The sequence below is a fragment of the Protopterus annectens genome, chromosome 11.part0 (genome assembly GCF_019279795.1).
Source record: "Protopterus annectens isolate FY-2018-M chromosome 11.part0, PAN1.0, whole genome shotgun sequence".
Lineage (NCBI taxonomy): Eukaryota > Metazoa > Chordata > Ceratodontiformes > Protopteridae > Protopterus > Protopterus annectens.
The window spans coordinates 1,113,680,336-1,113,699,024 of NC_056745.1; the positions used below are offsets into that span (position 1 = coordinate 1,113,680,336).

The following is an 18,689-nucleotide window of genomic DNA, read 5'->3' on the forward strand; positions in this document are numbered from 1 at the left end:
CGTTCTGTCCACTGTCCTAAACTCACTGCTGGGTGGATGGGCAGCAGCTGTATTATCAGACAGATCTCTTTGGGTGGCTGTTACCATGACTAAAAAATATACCAGAGGACCCTTGGACCTGTGCTATCTATCCTTTGGTGGACAGAGAATTTTGATGGGCTTCCAGGGAATATTTTGATGGGCTTCCAGGGAATAGGTTCCAAAGAAGCAGGTTCCTGCCATGCCCTACTGATGGTCAAATCTATTAAGACAGCCAGATGGAGGAACAACCTAACAGGCAGAGGATGAAGAACAAACGGTTTTGAATAATAGTGGTGCAGCAGCCAACGTTGTCTCCTCACAGCATGAGGTTCTCTGGTTCAATTCTCAGCTGGGGTACCTTCTGTGCAGAGTCTGTATGCCCTCCCTGCATTCGTGTGGGTTTCCTCTGGATGCTCCAGTTTCCATCCACATTCTAAAGACAAGTGTCTGGAGGGTTCTCCTCAGGCCTCCACTGAAATTAGGGAAAGTCCAAATAGGACAAAACCCAACAAACAAAATAAAAATAAAAAAAACCTCCACGTCCTGAGACAGTGGGTGCATGGGTCATGATCTTCTCTGTCACATGAATTTGAGGATCTCACTAAATGTGGCACCTTCTGCAAAGTATTGGGGGCCCTTTTAATCATCCAAGTCAGTGCCCCACTCTTGCACATTCACTTTTTGAGAGCATCAGGGAGAGTGAATACTCCTTAGCAGACTCAACCAGTGCAGGTTTGAGACAAATCTGTTTAGCTTAGGCCACGAGACAGATAAATGGGTTGAGACTGCCTGTAAGGTATTGAGCACTGTTGGAGGTCACAAACATGCTCTCAATCACAATGAATACAAACCCAAAGTCTGCCAGTAGCAGACAGCCCCAACCGGGAAACTCATCAGTCCACTAACCCCCCCACACCCAAGGTGGATGCAAACAGAAGAAGGAACCCCTTGACACAAACCGGATTGCCAAAGATCTCCGGTGACCTCTTGACGGCAAAAGACTCCAACATCTAGAAGGCTGCCAAACAAGTTGGTGCCGAACACCTGGTGTGTGTTGAGTGTTCAGCTTTGAGACTCCGTTGAAGAAGGTCTAGGAATAAAAGGAGTTGGATGCTTAGGTACTGGCTTTGAGGAAATACTAATAGACACCATACCCTCAGTCTACAGAAGTGACTTGGCTCTGAAACCTCTACTGCCATAACATGGGCCAAGGAAGAATGTGAAAGAATGGTCCAACCCAATCCTCCCTCGAAACAGAAGGGGATGGGATGACACTAATCTCAATCTGCATATTAAAAAGGCTTCCCCACAATCATGCATTTCCAATCAACAGACACGTGCTTAAAGAGCCTAAAAGATGAAGGCAGAGGGAGGCTGTAGATGACCTGGGGTAGTTCCCTCTCCAAATAACTGCTAAGGTGGCGTTTCAGCAACCTGTCCAGAAAGACTTATTGATCTGAAAGTACTTGTGCCAAAGGGGGGGGGGAATCACAAGTGTATGGAGGAACTGATTCCACCCTCTCCACTTTCGATACAGATGATGATAGAGTCCTCTGCTTTTGTTTTCTTTGCGTTAGTGTGTTTTTTTTTCACCTCATGGTTGTCCTCGTCCGTCTGTTCAGGGGGAAGAAATCCTTTAAAATTATCAATTTATAGTCAGCCAAAAGTCTAGGACAGAAAGCGCTACAAAGAGAGCAATCCACTGATTGGTGTTTTGCTCCAAACACACTGATTGGTGTTCTGCTCCAAACATCACGCAGAGCCTGCGCTATGTGCTGGGGTGGAATCTTAAGGCACATTTCTTAAAACTCTTCTTTCTGTCAGGTTTGTCCATTTTAGAAATGACAAATGTGCACTGAAACTGAATGAACACTATAAACTATGCAATGTCTTAATACCAAACAAAACACTCTGGATAAGAGAATAGCTATTTGTCCCAAATAAAATATACATAGAAGCCCAAAAGGTTATCGTTTTAAGTGGTAAACTTTGGTAGGGCTCCCACCTTCATGATGTGGACAGAGCACAAACTATTCCAGACTGGAAGAAAATTTAGCCATCTGTATATCAGAAAAAGCAGTAGTAAACAAAGGTTTAAAAGATTTTAGGGCTTAAAAATTTGCTTTAAAAAAAAAAAAAAAAAAGGAAGAATCTGAAACAATGGAGGGAGAGCACTTTGCTGCTTTCATATATGGATGGATACTGTGTAATAAGATTTGAGGGGAGTTGCTGTACAAGGGGAATTTGGGCAGAAAGTATCTGATGGAGCTTGAGGCTGAGAACTAATAATGCTGGATCTGATCAGACAAGTGGCTTGATGGCCCACTGGCTGGATTGGATGGACCAGACAAATAGAATCACCTGCTAAACTTGGATCTCAGCCCCACCACAGTACTGAGGAAGTTTAGGACAGCTGCCCCCCCAGGGACATGGGACAGCATCCACAGCAGAAAAGGCAGCTCCAAGCACAAAGCAGCCTCCGTCACCTCCATGCCAAACATGACAAGCCTGTGCAATAACAATCCTCCATAAGGAAGGAGAAAAATGGCAGAGATTACTGAACAGGAACCTGAAGGGATCCCATACCCAGAGGCAGCCATCCCAATAGACTGCAAATGAAGAAATGGGGGGGGGGTCCCATGGGGAACATCCCCCTACCTCCACCCATAGAATATCTGGCAGGCCTCCCACCAGAATACAGTCAGATCATAGAATATCTGGCAGGCCTCCCACCAGAATACAGTCAGATCAATCTACCACTAGTACCATCTTGAGAGAGAGCATGAGATGTGGGGGTGGGGATAATCTTTCTTTAAGGCTTTGATTACTGGATGCAATACCTGGAAGGGCTCCACAGACAGTCTCGTCCACCAACTCCACTAATGGGGGGGGGGCGGGGGCGAGCCCAACCATGCACACAGAATCAGCAGTAAAATATCCTAAAGGCAAGGAGGCAAGCCCTTTGAAGCAGTTCCCCAGATACCTATGAGGAGGGAGATAGAATCTGGTCCTCCTGTTTGGGTATGAGGACCAGATTCAAACAGGAGAACCCTAACAGAAGAACCCTAACAGAAAGGACCAGACAAAAGCCATATGGGGTCAGGGTCAGTCCTCCCTCTGGAAAACCAGGGAAGATAGTTAGGTGTTACTTCCCAAGTGATGGTTACCCAGCTAGGACAAAACTGCAGCTGCCACTCACTCCTCCATCCCCCACCCAAACAAACCTATGCCAAGCACAGGAGTTTGGTCAAGGATTCTTAAATAGAACTATCCCCAGACCTACGGTGTCTGCAGTTCCTAGTCATGAACACAGCAAGCATACAAAGACAGCAGTTCCCCCAATGAAGACTACATGCTACTATGGAAAAGAACTGCAACTCATGCCCCAAAAGTCCACTCCATTCAAAAGCATACGTGCAACAATACAACTGCAAATTTTCCTGCATTTCAATGTACAATACAACTATGCAATTTTCTTGTTTTTAAATTGTTTTTTGAAAATATGTAGGTTAATATCTTATTTTCTGAAGCTTTTCTCCTCTGGTCTTCACAGAAAACTGTTCGTTGACTCAGTTGGACTAACCAGGTTAACAAATGACAAATAAAGACAGTGATCCCAGACCCTGTAATGCTTTCAAAGATTCGCAGCACTGTAATGCTTTCAAAGATTCGCAGCACCAAGGAAATGGAACTCTTCACAAGTGAAACACAGCTGGCCCTGAGCCCCAAAGCAGAAGAGGAATACATCTGTCAGACCGGTTCAGATTTTGGGACACTGCATCTTCCAGCCCAATGAGACCACTCAGAAGTTAGCCTTTGGGTTTTTAGACAAATCACCATCCAACCTTTCAGGGAGCCAAATAAAAGGCACTGGACCTAAGGCTCCCTCACTGCTTCCATGAAAGCATACACAAAGAGAGGATCCAAGGTAGATAATTGGGGAGCCTACAAATGTAGCCTAGGAACAAACTAGGTAAAGGGTCAAGCAAAACCTCATGTGCTAACATGACCCCCTTAACAGGAGTGCAATTCCATGAGAAGCTCTGACATCAACACCTCATTAAATCTTAAAAATACAATGGCCACCCACTGGACCCTCCAACCCCCCCCCAATCACAAGGGAGTCAAATAGGAAGGAAGCCCAGTACCTCCAGAGATCTACAAAAGCAGGACTGTACCAGGACTTGGGTGGGTATACTTTAGCTCAGTCTCTGTGTAGGCTGAGGCCTGCACATGGCCAATCTCACAAAACAGTGCATGAAAAGAAGACTGCAAAAATGGCACTGATCTGAAGTAAGGCAAAGGTTTTAAAGGGAGGGATGGAAAGAAAATAAAAAAAAGTGTACTCAGTACAGTACAAAGAGTATGCCTGGCTGCACCCTTGTTCCAGACAGGAGAATGGATGGATTCCCACCTCAGTGCATGCATTTAGTTTTCAGGAAATAAACTCAGAAGATGCATAATGAATATAGTGTCCCAGAGGAACAGTCCTTCACTCTATTACCATCAAAGCAGACTCATGCAAATCGCCCCAAGGGGAAGAATAACATGGAAAGAGTAGAACCTTCAACACCATCCCCTTGACAATCTTGAGAGAGTAATGGAAAAGAGGGAAAAGTTTTAACAGACCTGTACTTAAAACTTAGCAGTACATTAAAAAAAAAAGAGCAAACCTCAATATTTACTTAGAGAGATTAAGTGATTCAGAAACTCCTCCTTGTCACTTATTAATCAGTAGAAAAGTCAAAAATGAACCAAGCATGGAGGTGTGAAATGGGCACTGTGACCCAAGAGAGCCAAGCCACTCTACTAAATGAATTTCAGGAACACACTACACATTTGTGTTTACATCAATTTCTCCAAGTACCCTTCCACATACATAAACAGCAAAGAATTTCCATACCTTCTAGATGCTTAAGCAGTGCTCTAGTGCTGTTTCCATGCGCAGATATCAAGACCCTTTTACCCCTTCTAAGCTCTGGTACAATCATACTGTTCCAGTAGGGAAGTAATCTGTCAACTACATCTTTCAAGCTTTCTGTTTTTGGTAGCTTATCCTTTGGGATGTCACAGGTATTATACCTGCGATCAGTGTATATTTCATGGTAATATGGATGTGCTTCAGATATTGGAGGAGGTGTCACATCATAACTTCTTCTCCACAGTTTTACCTGCTCTTCTCCATGATTTAATGCCATTTCTGCTCGGTTAAGGCCTATCAGAGCACCATAGTGCCTCTCATTAAGTCTCCAGGTGCTGCAAATAGGAAGCCATTCTTGACCCATTTCATGCAAAACTAGCCATGCTGTCTCAATAGAGCGAGTAAGCAAAGAGGTGAATACAACATCAAACTCATAACCCAGCTGCTTCAGTAGCTTGCCACAATTCTGTGCTTCGATAACCCCATTGCTACTTAGTCTTTGATCTACCCAACTGCAGAACCGGTTTTCTTTGTTCCATGCCCCTTCGCCATGCCTCAGAAGGATTAGCTTATATGTAGCCATTCCAGAATTAAAATCGATTTTATTCCAAGTTCCTAAATCAAGGAAAACAAAATAAAAAACACAAGTGACCTTAAGAAGTGGCACTTTGTAGTCATTTCATTGTCTGTTTCACTGATCTGCTGCAATGCAACTGAACAAACATTAGGAGGAAAAAAAAAATAAATAAAATAAAAATGTACTTCTGCTTTCATCTCATATAATATGCAAACAGCAGTTCAAACCTACCTACCTATTTATTTGCTACTGTTCTTTCTAAAAATTTGCTTAAAACTGAAGCAGACAACAACTTAGAAGAGTTCTTCTGCAACAGCAGCAAAAGAAATGAAGCCTCCACAAACACCATAAAACACAGATGTAAGTGAACTACAATAATACCGTCATGACTACAATGGGCGGGAATTTGCTAATCTGGCATCTAAAACCTTCCACCAAACTCATCCCTTTACCTCAAAGTTCCTCTATCCATAATACTGTGCAAACACGAGTCTTTCTCCTGACATCCAAAATGGATACATAACAGCAACCTAGCAGTTACATCAAAACAAGCAGCTTCTAGATAAATTCCTTCATGCCAGTATGGATTCATAGGTTCATAGATTAGTACTAAGCTAACTGCCCTTGTGAGCCATTTTAAGCCTAGCCAATTATCCCATGTGGGACTCAAACCCTGCATCTTGTGTTTGTAAAAAACACCTTAACCATTAGGCCACCCTCCCATTCAGGAAAAATGTAGGCAAGTTAGTGACGAAGAGAGACTTGCCAAACATTAAGGTAAGCATGTAATCGGCCTAGATGATCCCACAGTCCATTCTGTTCAACCCCTTGGACTTGAATCTTCGATTCAAGTCAGCTTGGCACAGAAAACCGCTCCAACTCCTTCCCTCTTCCCATAATCTACAATCCACTTTACTCTGACTTTACAAACAAGCTATTAGTGAACTAAGCACTATTCAAATTATGCACCCCCCCCCCCCAAACAAAACCTTTTCCAGGCGTCATCACAGAAAACATTGTGGGCTTTGAGAAAGGTGAATAGGTTTGTAAAAAAGGATGGGCTCTGACCACTTAAGACTAGTAAAGTACACAACTTTCATATTTAGAATGAGAGAGAGTCCCCATCTCAACTTCCTGCATCTTTTCATGAGGGGATTCCACATAATATGGTTAACTTCAAAGTAGACCCTTTATCTAGAGATGACATCTAGCTCATAGCACCTTGAGAAAGTTATGCAAGGAAGCCAGTCAGCGCCACACAAATTTGGTCCAATTAAACATCAAAGTTAGCTTTGGATTTAGCTACATAGGTTCATAGGTTTATACTAGGCTATCTGCCCTAAGGCATTTATAAGCCTAGCCCAAATGAAAAAATACTGTGCCCATTAGTTTGTTGTGCCTCTGTCCAGCAGTGACACAGAGATGATTCCCGGGGTAAACCTACGATCTCCCATCCACAGGTCTAGATTTCTCTTGAACAGAGTCAGAGAGGTGCTCTGCCTCACATGGACCGGGATTTTATTCCACAGCATAGGGAGTCTGAGTGATAAATCTATCCCTCCAGCACATCCTATTTATATCCGTGCTAAGGTTTAAGTCGCTTGCTCTAGTGGTTTTGGTGGATTTGGATTTTTTGAGGTGGAGCATGTCCATTAATTCCGGGCTGGACATGGCCTTGTATGTCAGGCACATGTCACCTCTGAGCAGACGGTATGCGACTGAATAGAGCTGGAGTTTCTTCAATCTGGCAGCATATGACAGATTTTGGAGTCCCTTTATCCTTTTGGTGAGGAACTTTTGGGGTCTCTCCAATTTCTGCAGATGTCGGGTGAGATACATCCCGAATGGGGCATTGTACTCGATCATTGGTCTGATAAGTGAAGAGTACAGGGGAACAATAACCTCACTAGATCTGGATGTGAATCCCTTCATGATCAGGTGGGCAATGTAGAAGGTCTTTCTAACCACTTTAGCAATGTGAGTGTCAAAGAAAGGCCACTGTCAACCTGGGTCCCCAGGTCCCTGATAACCTCTTCTGTGCTTAGTGGATTGCCACCTATATGGTAGCTTGGGGTTACCTTGTTTTTCCCAAGGGTATGACTATACATTTTTGGTGTTTAACTTCAGGCCATGGCTCTGGCACCAGCTATCTGTTTCCGTGAGTCCCTTCTGAAGGATATCCGTGTCTGATGCACTTTCCACTATGGCCCAGTTTGCAGTCGTCTGCAAACTTTGTCAGCCAAAGTCCTCCTATGTTGGCCTGTACTTCTGAGAAGTAGATGCCAAACAATAGGGGGCCAAGGACCGAGCCCTGTGGGACTCCACTTGTGACAGTCTTGGAGTCTGACACAGCGCCAGCAACTCTAACCCTGTGGGTTCTGTCCTTAAGCCAGTTTGCAACCCATCTTGTGACATATGGGTTTACATTTAAGCTGGTAAGTTTTTCTACAATACCAGTGGGGTATTGTGTCGAAAGCCTTTGTAAGGTCAAGGTAGGCTGTATGGACTGCCTTTCCCTCATCAATGGCCTTGGTGACTGTTTCGAAGAAGTCGACCAAGTTCAAAAGGCATGATCTTCCCTTGACAAAGCCAAACTGGGTCGGGTCCGATGTCTGCAAGTCCCCTATATCTTTGTTTATGAGCTCCATTATGATCCTCTCCATAGCTTTGCAGACTAGACTTGTTAAGCTTATGGGGTCCGTAGAGGCGCCGCCTTTGTGGAGTGGGACTACAGTTGCCGTACGCCACTCCTTGGGCACGTATCCTGTGGTAAGGCTGAGATTAAACAGCTGCCTTATGTGCGGGTTTAATTCCTCATTTAGCTCGTGTAGCACACAGCCGGGGACACCATCTGGTCCCATTGATGCTGTGTTTTTAGCTTTAGAGAGTGCAGCTTTCACCTGCGCATTTGAGATGTCCGGGAGGCTACACTCGGCTGGGATAGTTATCTCTCCTTTGGGGGGGGGTGAAGTTTGCACTGAACCTGTCTGCCAGTATGTTGGCAATGTCTGTGGGTTCAGTGATTTTTGTATCATTTTGGACTAATTCTGAGCATATCTGGGAGTTTCCACCCAGGTTCCTAACATAGCTGAAAAAGGCCTTATGATTGTCCTTTGAATCCATGGCAATTTTTCTCTCAAAATTGGCCTTAGTTGATTTTATGAGTGCTTGTATTTTTTTACTAATAATGATCAGGGGTGACTTCCCTTATGTAATAGCTTTCTCCTCTTATTGTAAAGTTTAATGGCTGGGGTCCACCAGACTGGACGTTTGCCCTTTGTGGAAAGAGTCTTGGTTTTATTTGGGATTGCCTGATCCATGCAGTCCTGGAGGTGTTCATAGAAGGCATTTGTAAGGGCTTCCGCAGCTTGGGTTGTGGTTTCCACTGGCTCAGGGGCCTTGAAGGATACCACACCAGTCTTGAGTAGTGTGAAGTTTGCTTTAGAGAAGTTCTTCACTATGGTCTTTTTTGTTTGGGGTGGGGCGGGATGTGGATTTCCAGTGAGATTAGTTTATGATCAGATCTCACCAATGAGGGATATACTTCGTGTGGAGCATTTTGTCCCCATGTTTGTGACAATGAGATCTAGTATATTTTCTCCTCTCGTGGGAACAGTGACTAGCTGTTCCATGGCATTTGAATTTATGAACTCCAGGAACCGTTGGGCTAGAAAGTTAGGGCTTGAGTAATGTTCCCAGTCTATATTCGGGTAGTTGAAGTCACCCAATATGATGGTGTTTGGAGATACATTTATACCCTCCAGTGTCTTCAGGAAGGCTGTGTGGGGTTCCTGAGTTTGAGAGGGTGGCCTGTAGCATGCTACAATTTGTAGAGCAGTTTTGCCTATGGTTAGTTGCACCTGGATGGTTTCCGAAGCTTCGTGCGTTGCCACCAACCTGGAGGTGTGGGTATCCTTTATGAATATGGATACACCCCCTCCTTTTGAGGTGTGGTCCGGGTTTTGGGGACAGCCCTTGTAGAACAAGCTGCTGGAGATGCAAGCAATGTTTTGACTTTATGCCCTAGTTTATGGCCTGCATACAAAACAAAAGTTAATTTTCTTTCTTACTGATTCTGTTCCAGTCAGATAAATCCTCAACTATTTGCATATATCCAAAAAATGCAGAAGACATGCCCCACTGTCTGCAGAACTGGTAAACACCGTAAAATTAATAGAATTAGATTTCTGTGGATCAGTTCACAAATTTATTCTTTTCTTAAGAAAAGTTAAGTGAGGACAGCCAATGCAGAAGCCCATGATTTCTGCAATTCATCTTGGAGAAAGTTCAGTCTAACAAAATTGAAGATGTTCGTCGTCTCCCATTGCTGCAGTCCTGACAAATGGGTACTCCGCTGCCCACCATCGGCCCGAATACCAAAGGGCTAGATCTGGCGTCGGTCATGGGTGCCCGAGACTGACGTAGTGTCAGTACAAATGCGCATGACCGACGCCATAACCTCAGTCTTTCTTGCCGCATGGTCCTAAGCAGAAGCAGAATTGCAGCCGCTCGCTGTTCTGGAATTGTCGGTTTTAGAGTTTCAGACCGGAGACCAAGTTGGGCTAAGTACCCCATTGGGGACATTTTATTGTCTTTTTCTTGCCTCAGTGTTAACGGATGTCAGAAAAAGTTAATAACTGTATTTCTTGTGGGAAACAGATTCCTCATAGGGATTACCATTCACTCTGCATTCCTTGTTTAGGGCCTGAGCACGACGTTGTTGGGTGTCGCTTTTGTGCTACTTTTAATAAGCGTACTAAGCGGTTGGACTGTGCCAGGCTGGTGTTTAACATGCCGTCGGATTCTCCGACTGGCTCTAAGAAGCGCAAAGAAAAGTCTTTGCGGTCCAAACAGGATGAGGCGTCCACTCCGGACGTCGGTCCTGTAGAACCACTGGTTGCTTCAGTGGCTCTTTCTGACAGTGTACCAGAGTGTCAAGGGGAGCCTTTGTTACTACAGGGAGTGGCTTCTCCTGTGTTAGGCCAGGGTGAGGGTGCTCCTCTGTTGTCTGTGGCTCCCTCCCCTCGTAGGGTGGTTAAGCCTCCTCCTTCTCAAGTTATAGGCCATTCTAAGTCTGTGCTTTTCCCCAGGGCCCAGCTCCTAGGAAGCACATGTTAAAGATGGCTGAAGATTTGATTACTTTAATTAGGGGTTCCATGCCTCCCCCTGAGAAGAGGCCCAGGGTAGAGACAGAGTTGGAGGGTTTGGTTCAGTCTTCCAATGAGTCAGATTCCTCTGTGGAAGACCTTCAGGATTTCCCTCCCTATTCTGATTCGGAGGCTGAGGATGCTTCTCCCTGCCCTCCAGAAGATTTTTCTTTCTCTGAAACTTTGCATTCCATGAGGGAACATTTCAAATGGGAAGGCCAGGATTATTCTGATTCTCGTAAAAGGCTAAGAGAATTCCTGTTTTTGCCTCAGCACAGGCCCTTGGCTATTCCCCCTGTACTGGATGTTGTTCAGGAGGTATTTTCTGAGGCTGCCCTTAACCCAGATTCTCTGCCCCCTGCCCCTGTTAAACCAGATAGATACTACAGGGTTCTGGAAGCTCACAAGTACTTGTTTAAGAGCCCTAGGGCTGATCCAGAAACTATTTCTCAAGGCCCCAAAGGTGTTAAGGCTTCTGTGGTTAAGAATCCAGTTCCTCTGGACAAGGATGCTAGGGCCCTGGATAGGTGGGGTAAAAAACTGTATACCTCTTCTACTTTGGCTATGAGGGCTTTAAATTGTCAGTTTCATATGCTCAGGTATCAGAATTATTTGTCAAGTCAATTGAAATGTAAAGTAGATGCTTTAGCTGTAGGTATTGACTGTAAGGAGCTTCAGGATTTAGTGCATGCTTCAGACCAGGTTGGTAAGCATTCTTTGCAGTGTGGTTTTGATGCTTTACAAGCTTCTTCCAGGGTGGCTGCTACTAGTTCTGTTGTTCGCAGAAATGCCTGGCTTAAAGATCAGTCCTTGTCAGAGCATGTTAAAGCTCGAATTATGGATGCTCCTTTGCAATCTGATGTTCTTTTTGGCCCTCCAGTGGAATTAGTTTTAAAAAAAATGGAGGAAAAGCTAAGTCTATGCAGACAGTTAAGGAATTTTACAGGTTCAGCCCCTAAGTTCAATAGGAATTGGCCTGCTAAGGGATGGTCTTTTCCTCTTCGGATTTTCATTCTAGGGGCAGGTCGAGGTAGAGGTAGGGCTTCCTTTCAGGGCCCTGTTACTTCTAGGTCTTTGTTCTTCTACCTCTTCTGCTGGGGAGGGCAGGGGTCAGTCCTTTCGGAAGCAGACCCAATGACCTGTGTCTTCAGCTGCCGGACTCTGCTTTGCTGGCAGCTCCTCTAGGCGGAAAACTGGGACTTTTCGAAAGGAATTGGCATTTGGTTACCCAAGACAAATGGGTGTTGGACATTGTAACTCGAGGCTACAAATTTTATTTTCACACATTCCCGCCTTTCAAAGGTATGCCGGATGTGCCTCATCAGCAAAGACTGGAAGCACAGGCACAGATTTCTTCTCTGCTGCAGTTGGGAGCAATACAGGAAGTTCCTTCTGAAAGGCACAGGGTTTTATTCCTGTCTTTCCTTATTTCCAAAGAAGGGAAATACTTGGGAGGCCCATTCTGGATTTATCCATTCTAAACACCTTTCTGGAAATTCCGAAATTCAAGATGTTAACACTGCCACAGCTGTTGCCTATGCTGGGCAGAGATCACTGGATGGTGACTTTGGATCTCAAGGAGGCCTATCTTCACATTCCTATCAGGCCCAGTTGCAGGAAATTCCTGAGGTTTCGGACTGGGAATTTGCATTATCAGTTCTCTGCATTGCCCTTTGGCTTATCTACTGCGCCCAGGGTATTCACAAAAGTCCTGGCTCCAGTAATAGCTTTTCTCAGACTAAAAGGAATTCAGATTTATCCTTATCTGGACGATTGTTTGATACTGGCTCAAGGCAAGCACTGACCTACTCGACATCTGCAGTATGTGATGACAGTTTTCAGATGCCTAGGGTATTCTGTGAACGAAATAAAGTCCAGTCTAGTACCCTCACAAGAGATGTGTTTTCTGGGTGTGAAACTGAATACAGCGACTCAGATGGCATTTCTTACCCCAGACAAACAAAGAAATCTTCACCAATACTTCCTACAGCTATCAGTAATGTCCAGGCTGACTGCAAGGACAGTCCTTCAAGCCTTGGGGTTCATGGCATCTTGCATTCTAGTACTTCCCAATGCCAAACTGCATATGAGGAAGTTACAATGGTATCTCAAAAGCGTTTGGACTCAACACAGCCACGATTTGGACACTGTCATTCGGATTCTTCCTTGTATTCAGAAAGAATTTGTGTGGTGGGCTCAGGAATGTCACCTAAACAAGGGACTCTCTGTGACCCAACCAGAGGCAAGTCAGATATTAATGACAGACGCTGGCATACGAGTCAGCCTGGGGTGCTCATTTCAAAGGAAAATGGATTCAAGACCTTTGGCCCCGGAGTTGCTTCACTTGCATATCAATATGAAGGAGATGCTGGCAGTTCAATTTGCCTTAAAAGCATTCAAGGATCTGGGACTGGTGTTGATTCGAACGGACAACACAACTGTCATGTGGTACATCAACAAGCAGGGGGGAACTCATTCTTACCCTCTTTGCAGACAAGCAATGCTGTTATGGGAAACTGCTTTGGATCTGCACATCACTCTTCGAGCACAGTTTCTGCGGGGGGGAATTGCGTTAGCGGATGTTCTGAGCAGGCAAATGGTGGATCCTCACGAATGGAAGTTGGATCCTCAGGTGTTTTGTCAGTTGACCATGGCTTGGGGAACTCCAGACATAGATCTGTTCGCTTCTCTGAATTTCCAACTACCTCTGTTTTGCACAAGGCTGTTTCATCCGAAAGCCTGGAAAATAGATGCACTATCCTTCAGTTGGAGCAACCTTCATGTGTATGCCTTTCCTCCTCTGCCTCTTCTTCCGAAAGTCCTGTTGAAAGTCAGGAGGGACAAACCGTGCATGATCCTTATAGCGCCGGATTGGCCTTGTCAGCATTGGTACCCTCTGTTGAGGAGCTTGATTCAGGGGGCCCCTTGGCCATACACGGATTCCTCACTTATTGTCTCAAGAAAACAATCATTTTCTCAATGTCAGGGTGCAATCCCTACACCTGACAGCCTGGCATTCAGTTTTAGAGAATGAGGGCCTTCAGCTCCCTCAACACATTTTGGATGTTCTTTTGGAAGCCAGGCGTCCTAGTACTCGAAAAGTTTATGCTGATAAATGGAAGAGATTTTTTCTTTGGAGTTCAGCTAAGGGCTTTGATGTCACATTGCCTGATTTGAGTTGTACATTGCAATATTTGACTATGTTATTGGACAAGGGTTTGTCTTTCTCTTCTGTTAAAGTGCATGCTGCAGCTATTTCTGCTCACTATGATGGTGACCCTCCTTTATTTTCACATCCATTGCTTAAACAGTTTCTTAGACGGCAAAGAATATAAGACCCCCAGGAGCTCCTACTCCTACCTGGGATCTTAATTTTGTTTTGGAAAAGCTGACTCTGCCTCCTTTTGAACCTGCAGCTACGGCTGACTTGAAGTTGTCTTGGAAGACTGCTTTTTTATTGGCTGTTACTTCTGCTAGAAGGGTATCTGAATTACAGGCTCTCATGGCAGTGGAACCTTTTCTGATTTTTCACCGGGCAGAGTTTCCTTGCGTACTGCATCAATCCTACTTTTCTGCCTAAAGTGATTTCTAATGTGGCATTGAACCAATCTATACATTTGCCTACTTTTTATGCTAACCCCCAAACTGAAGGGGAAAAAGTTTTGCATTCTTTGGATGTACATAAGCAGTTAAGATATTATTTGTTCAGAACCAAAGAGTTCAGAAGTTCTCAACAGTTATTTGTTTCGTTTGCTGTGACTTCACGTGAAAGCTGTCTCAAACAAACTATTTCAAGTGGATTGGCCATTGTATTGCTTTTTGTTATTCTCATCATGGAAAGGAGGTTCCAGTTGGGATCAGGCCTCATTCTACTAGGGCTACAGCCACATCTACTGCTTTTTTAAGAGGGGTAGCTACTAAAGACATTCTAGAGGCAGCTACCTGGAGTTCTGTACATACCTTTACAAAGCATTATCATTTGCCTCTTTATTCTAGGTCTAGGGCTGGGTTTGCCACTGCAGTCTTACAGGGCATGTCTGCAGCTCCTCCGGCTATTTAGTTGACCAACCTCCCTTTTTCCGTTGCTCTGGGATTCTACCCATTTGTCAGGACTGCAGCAATGAGGCGGCGAACATAGTACAGTTTTGTACCTACCATAAATGTAGATGTTCGAGGATCTCCATTGCTGCAGTCCACTTCCCTCCCTCCTTCCCCTTTTCTTTTTAGATTGGGGTTTTGGGTGGTTTTTTTTTTGCATTCTGACGTCTGAGGCAAGAAAGACTGAGGTTATGGCGTCGGTTATGCGCATTTGTACTGACACTACGTCAGACTCGGGCACCCATGACGCCAGATCTAGCCCTTTGGTATTCGGGCCGATGGTGGGCAGCGGAGTACCCATTTGTCAGGACTGCAGCAATGGAGATCCTCGAACATCTACATTTATGGTAGGTACAAAACTGTACTTTTCTTGCAGAACTAGGATTCCTAAGAGGAATCTGATTAACTGCCTTTAAGGTACACCTTCTATATATTTACAGGATGCCAACAAATATCTGTGAAGCCTTGATGAAAATTTGATATTGCATAAATATTCTCTGACAAAAAAAAAAATGCTATACACACTGGAATCAACAACTTAAAAATCCAGTACATCTGGGATGGAAGTTGACATGGGATTCATACAAAGCCAAATTAAGAGTCCGCTTGCTCTTATACATTCTCCCAGTGTTAAGTCTCTGTGCAGTGGTGAAGACAGGGAAGGTATACAGCATCCCCTGACAACCAATGGAAGTGAAGTAACTTGACAGTGTGAAGGTCCAGGGTAAGGACTGCCAGACAGGTGACATAGAAGGCTTCTACAAGGGCTTCTCCAGAATGAAGACACAGCAGAAGGAACCAACCTTGTAGAGTTCAAAAGACAGGTAAGAAAATTGAACTTTCTGGCTTTTACTTCCTGAATTAACTTGAATATCAGGGAAATGAGGAAAAGGCTTAAAGGAGTCTTGGGAGCCAGTTCAAAACAAGAATATCCCGGAGCCACTGCCCCATAATGGGAAGGAGGAAAAGATCCTGCACTGTGCCAGTCAAAGATGTAAATGGGTGGTCGCAGCAAGGCTTCGTCCACTAACACATCTTTCAGGTTATTGACTAAGTGTAGAGACCCTCTATGACAATCAGTAGGAAAAGTGGGAGCCCATCTGACAGAGAACCAGTTTGCCCCAGAATGTGAGCTGCTATAAAACAATTTCATAACATAATCTATTTCCATACTTTCATAGCCTCTCTATAAAGGGGTAGGAATGGATTCCATCCTGTTCATGTACCAGATTATGGCAATATTGCTCATGAAAGCAGACAAGGCACCATGCAACCAGGAATTCTGAAAGGATGCAGGATAGGGAGTACTGTTCTCACCTCCAGTTCACTGATGTACATGCTAGCCTCAATTTATGTCCATCTTGCTACAATATTACCTCCCACCATTAGAGAAGAGTGATCTGTGGTGTGTTTCAGAGATGGACAGAAAGTTGGGAGGATGACCAGAGAGGGGTAAGGTATGTGCACCTACTAAAAGTTATTTGGAGTGGTTTGTCCTGATCGGATAAGCAAAGGAGTCAGAAGCTTGGCCCATCCAAGTTCTAAACCTCTGCTGGCAGACCCTTGCATATAATCTCGCATGACGGAATAGAAAGGTGGTAGCCACAGTGAAGAGCACTACAGTACAGCCGAGATGAGACTGAAGTCTGCTGGAAGACAAAAGATCACCGTTTTGAACAGCAGACTGACCTTGCACAGCAAGTGTTTAACAACTTATGAAGGCAAGGGTCTGCAAGGTGGTCATCTGCAAATCTACCATGTTCACCATTATGCCTAATGACAGAACATGTGACAAAATCCTGTGACAGCAGTATATTGTCTAGGGTCTAGATAGGAAAACACCCTTAAAACCCTTGCCTTGCCAAGCACAGGATGACTGCTTGCATACAGGCCCACAGACAGACCAGAATGTGTTTTGGGAGAAATTAATTTAGACAGCTTTACATCCAGTATCCAAGTAATTTACCTTCTCTGGAACAAAAAAAATTTGACTATATGGATGGCTCCACTATAAATGAAACTGTTTCACCTTTTGCCAAGCTTCGTATATAATGCAGGATATCAGGTGAGGGTAGGGACAGCCAGACTGATTGGGTGTGGAAGGAGATTTTGTAGTCTCTAGTTATTAGGATGGTTAAAACATGCTGGTTTTACTTATAAAGAAGATCTTTTAATGAAGTAATATGATTAATTCCCATTTACAATGGATTTCACTTAAAATTCCTAACACTGAATGTGACTGTGGAACGCTGAAGACCGTGAACTTTTTAAGACCGCAAATGAGGTACGTTCCTCGTAATGAGGTACACTTGAGAGGCATGCACTGCACATAAAACTTCACCGTGTAATATGGGGGCATATACACCCAAGATGCAGGCAGACAACACTACTGTAACCATGTTTTTGTACGATATCAAATGCTACTACATATGTTATTTATTCTGTGAAGCATTTCTGCTGGAAAGGGGTTCTCATGCACAGTCGGACTATACCACTTAATAAACAGACCCGATACTCAACAGTAGCGCTACAACACGAAACGCTATGCGTAAATGCATACCTACCCAGTGGTGCAACGCCCCCATAATACACACCACACTTCTCAAACGTCATACACTACGGGGTACGTTACTAATTTTTAATTTATCAGATACATACGTACATACACACGCTTTACATAGTGACTAGTATTCTGACAAATTCATAGCAGTTTTGGACACGCTACTGACAGTTTACACTTACACTAACAATGTCTTTCGGGTTTTCCCGGTTAGGGGTCGCCACAGCAATCATGATCCACAGATTGAGTGGCAGCGGTTTTTTTTACGGTGTTGAGTTGTCAGGCCGGCACTCACATACACACCTACTTGCATGTCTATAAAACTCACTCGACCGCAGGGAGGACATGCAGAACTACTCCGCACAGAAAGCGCTCCAGCCGAGAATCGAACCGGAGAACATCTTGCTGTGAAGCGACAACGCTAACCGTCGCATCACCGCAGTCACGAACATTAACACTACAAAATGCAATAGACTCTACACCATTCTGCCCTTCCAGTCTGAAGTTTAAGTGTCATACATTTACAAATAAAGATTTAGAAAGAAGGTACTGCCAAGACGTTTTCCTCGCCAAAACTAAAACAGACACACACTAGTTTGTGTTGTAGTCGGTGATACATCGAGAATGACACAGAAGTTTGTACGGTATTATTGGCAATACACTCACATACTGAAAGAATACAGAAAAAATAATTTATGACAGTGCCCGTGCTGTGCAGTGGCAATTACTGCCCCTGCGTGGTTTTCGAGACTATCATAACAGCAAATCCTTACCTATGGATAATTATAACTGCCCAGATACCAAGGCCCTGGTTTGCACGAACGTCCTACAAGCGAACCACTGGCACAGTAGGGGAAACTGCGCCTCTCAATAAGGCCTTCAGATAACAAGCAGTAATGGTAACTACCCGCCTCTCTCAAAATAAAAACGAGCGGACCTGCCCCCTACACGCTGTATATCTAAATCCTAAAGAGAAGTCACGCCGGTTCAGACACGATTACAGTTATCCTCAGCTATCAATACAACAACAGCGGCTCGTTTAGGGAAGCCGGGCCGCTCCACCAATCGAATTTGTGCAATGGGCAAGCTAAAGGTGGAGCTATGCGGGAGGCGTAGCTAGTAGTGTATGCAGGCTGTCATGATGAAGTTGTTGTTTATGTCCTTGCGAAGTAAGAATGTTTTGACGATGTACCCTTTCGACTGTATCTAATTTTGCTCCGTCCGTCACTGACTCTCCTGAAAGTGACGATTTTGGAAGAAAATTTGGTGGATCAAGACCGGCCTTAGCAATTGCGGGGACCAGTTGGGAAGTGATCCCTAGCGCCACGCGTCTCACTCCACTTCAACTTTTTCAGATTAAGTACA

At 44.4% G+C, this 18,689-nt stretch overlaps 1 protein-coding gene across 1 annotated transcript in view; it reads right to left on the reverse strand.

The window, feature by feature from the left end:
- Positions 1-18,392, reverse strand: part of BPGM (bisphosphoglycerate mutase) — a 169,768-nt gene extending 151,376 nt beyond the window's left edge. Inside the window, exons 1-2 of the mRNA XM_044088474.1 lie at positions 18,098-18,392; positions 4,925-5,557 (exon numbers count right to left, since the gene is read on the reverse strand). Coding sequence (XP_043944409.1) covers positions 4,925-5,525 — 601 coding nt within the window. The 5' untranslated portion in view covers positions 5,526-5,557; positions 18,098-18,392. The remainder of the gene's footprint in view (positions 1-4,924; positions 5,558-18,097) is intronic.
- Between the last annotated feature and the right edge of the window lie 297 nt (positions 18,393-18,689).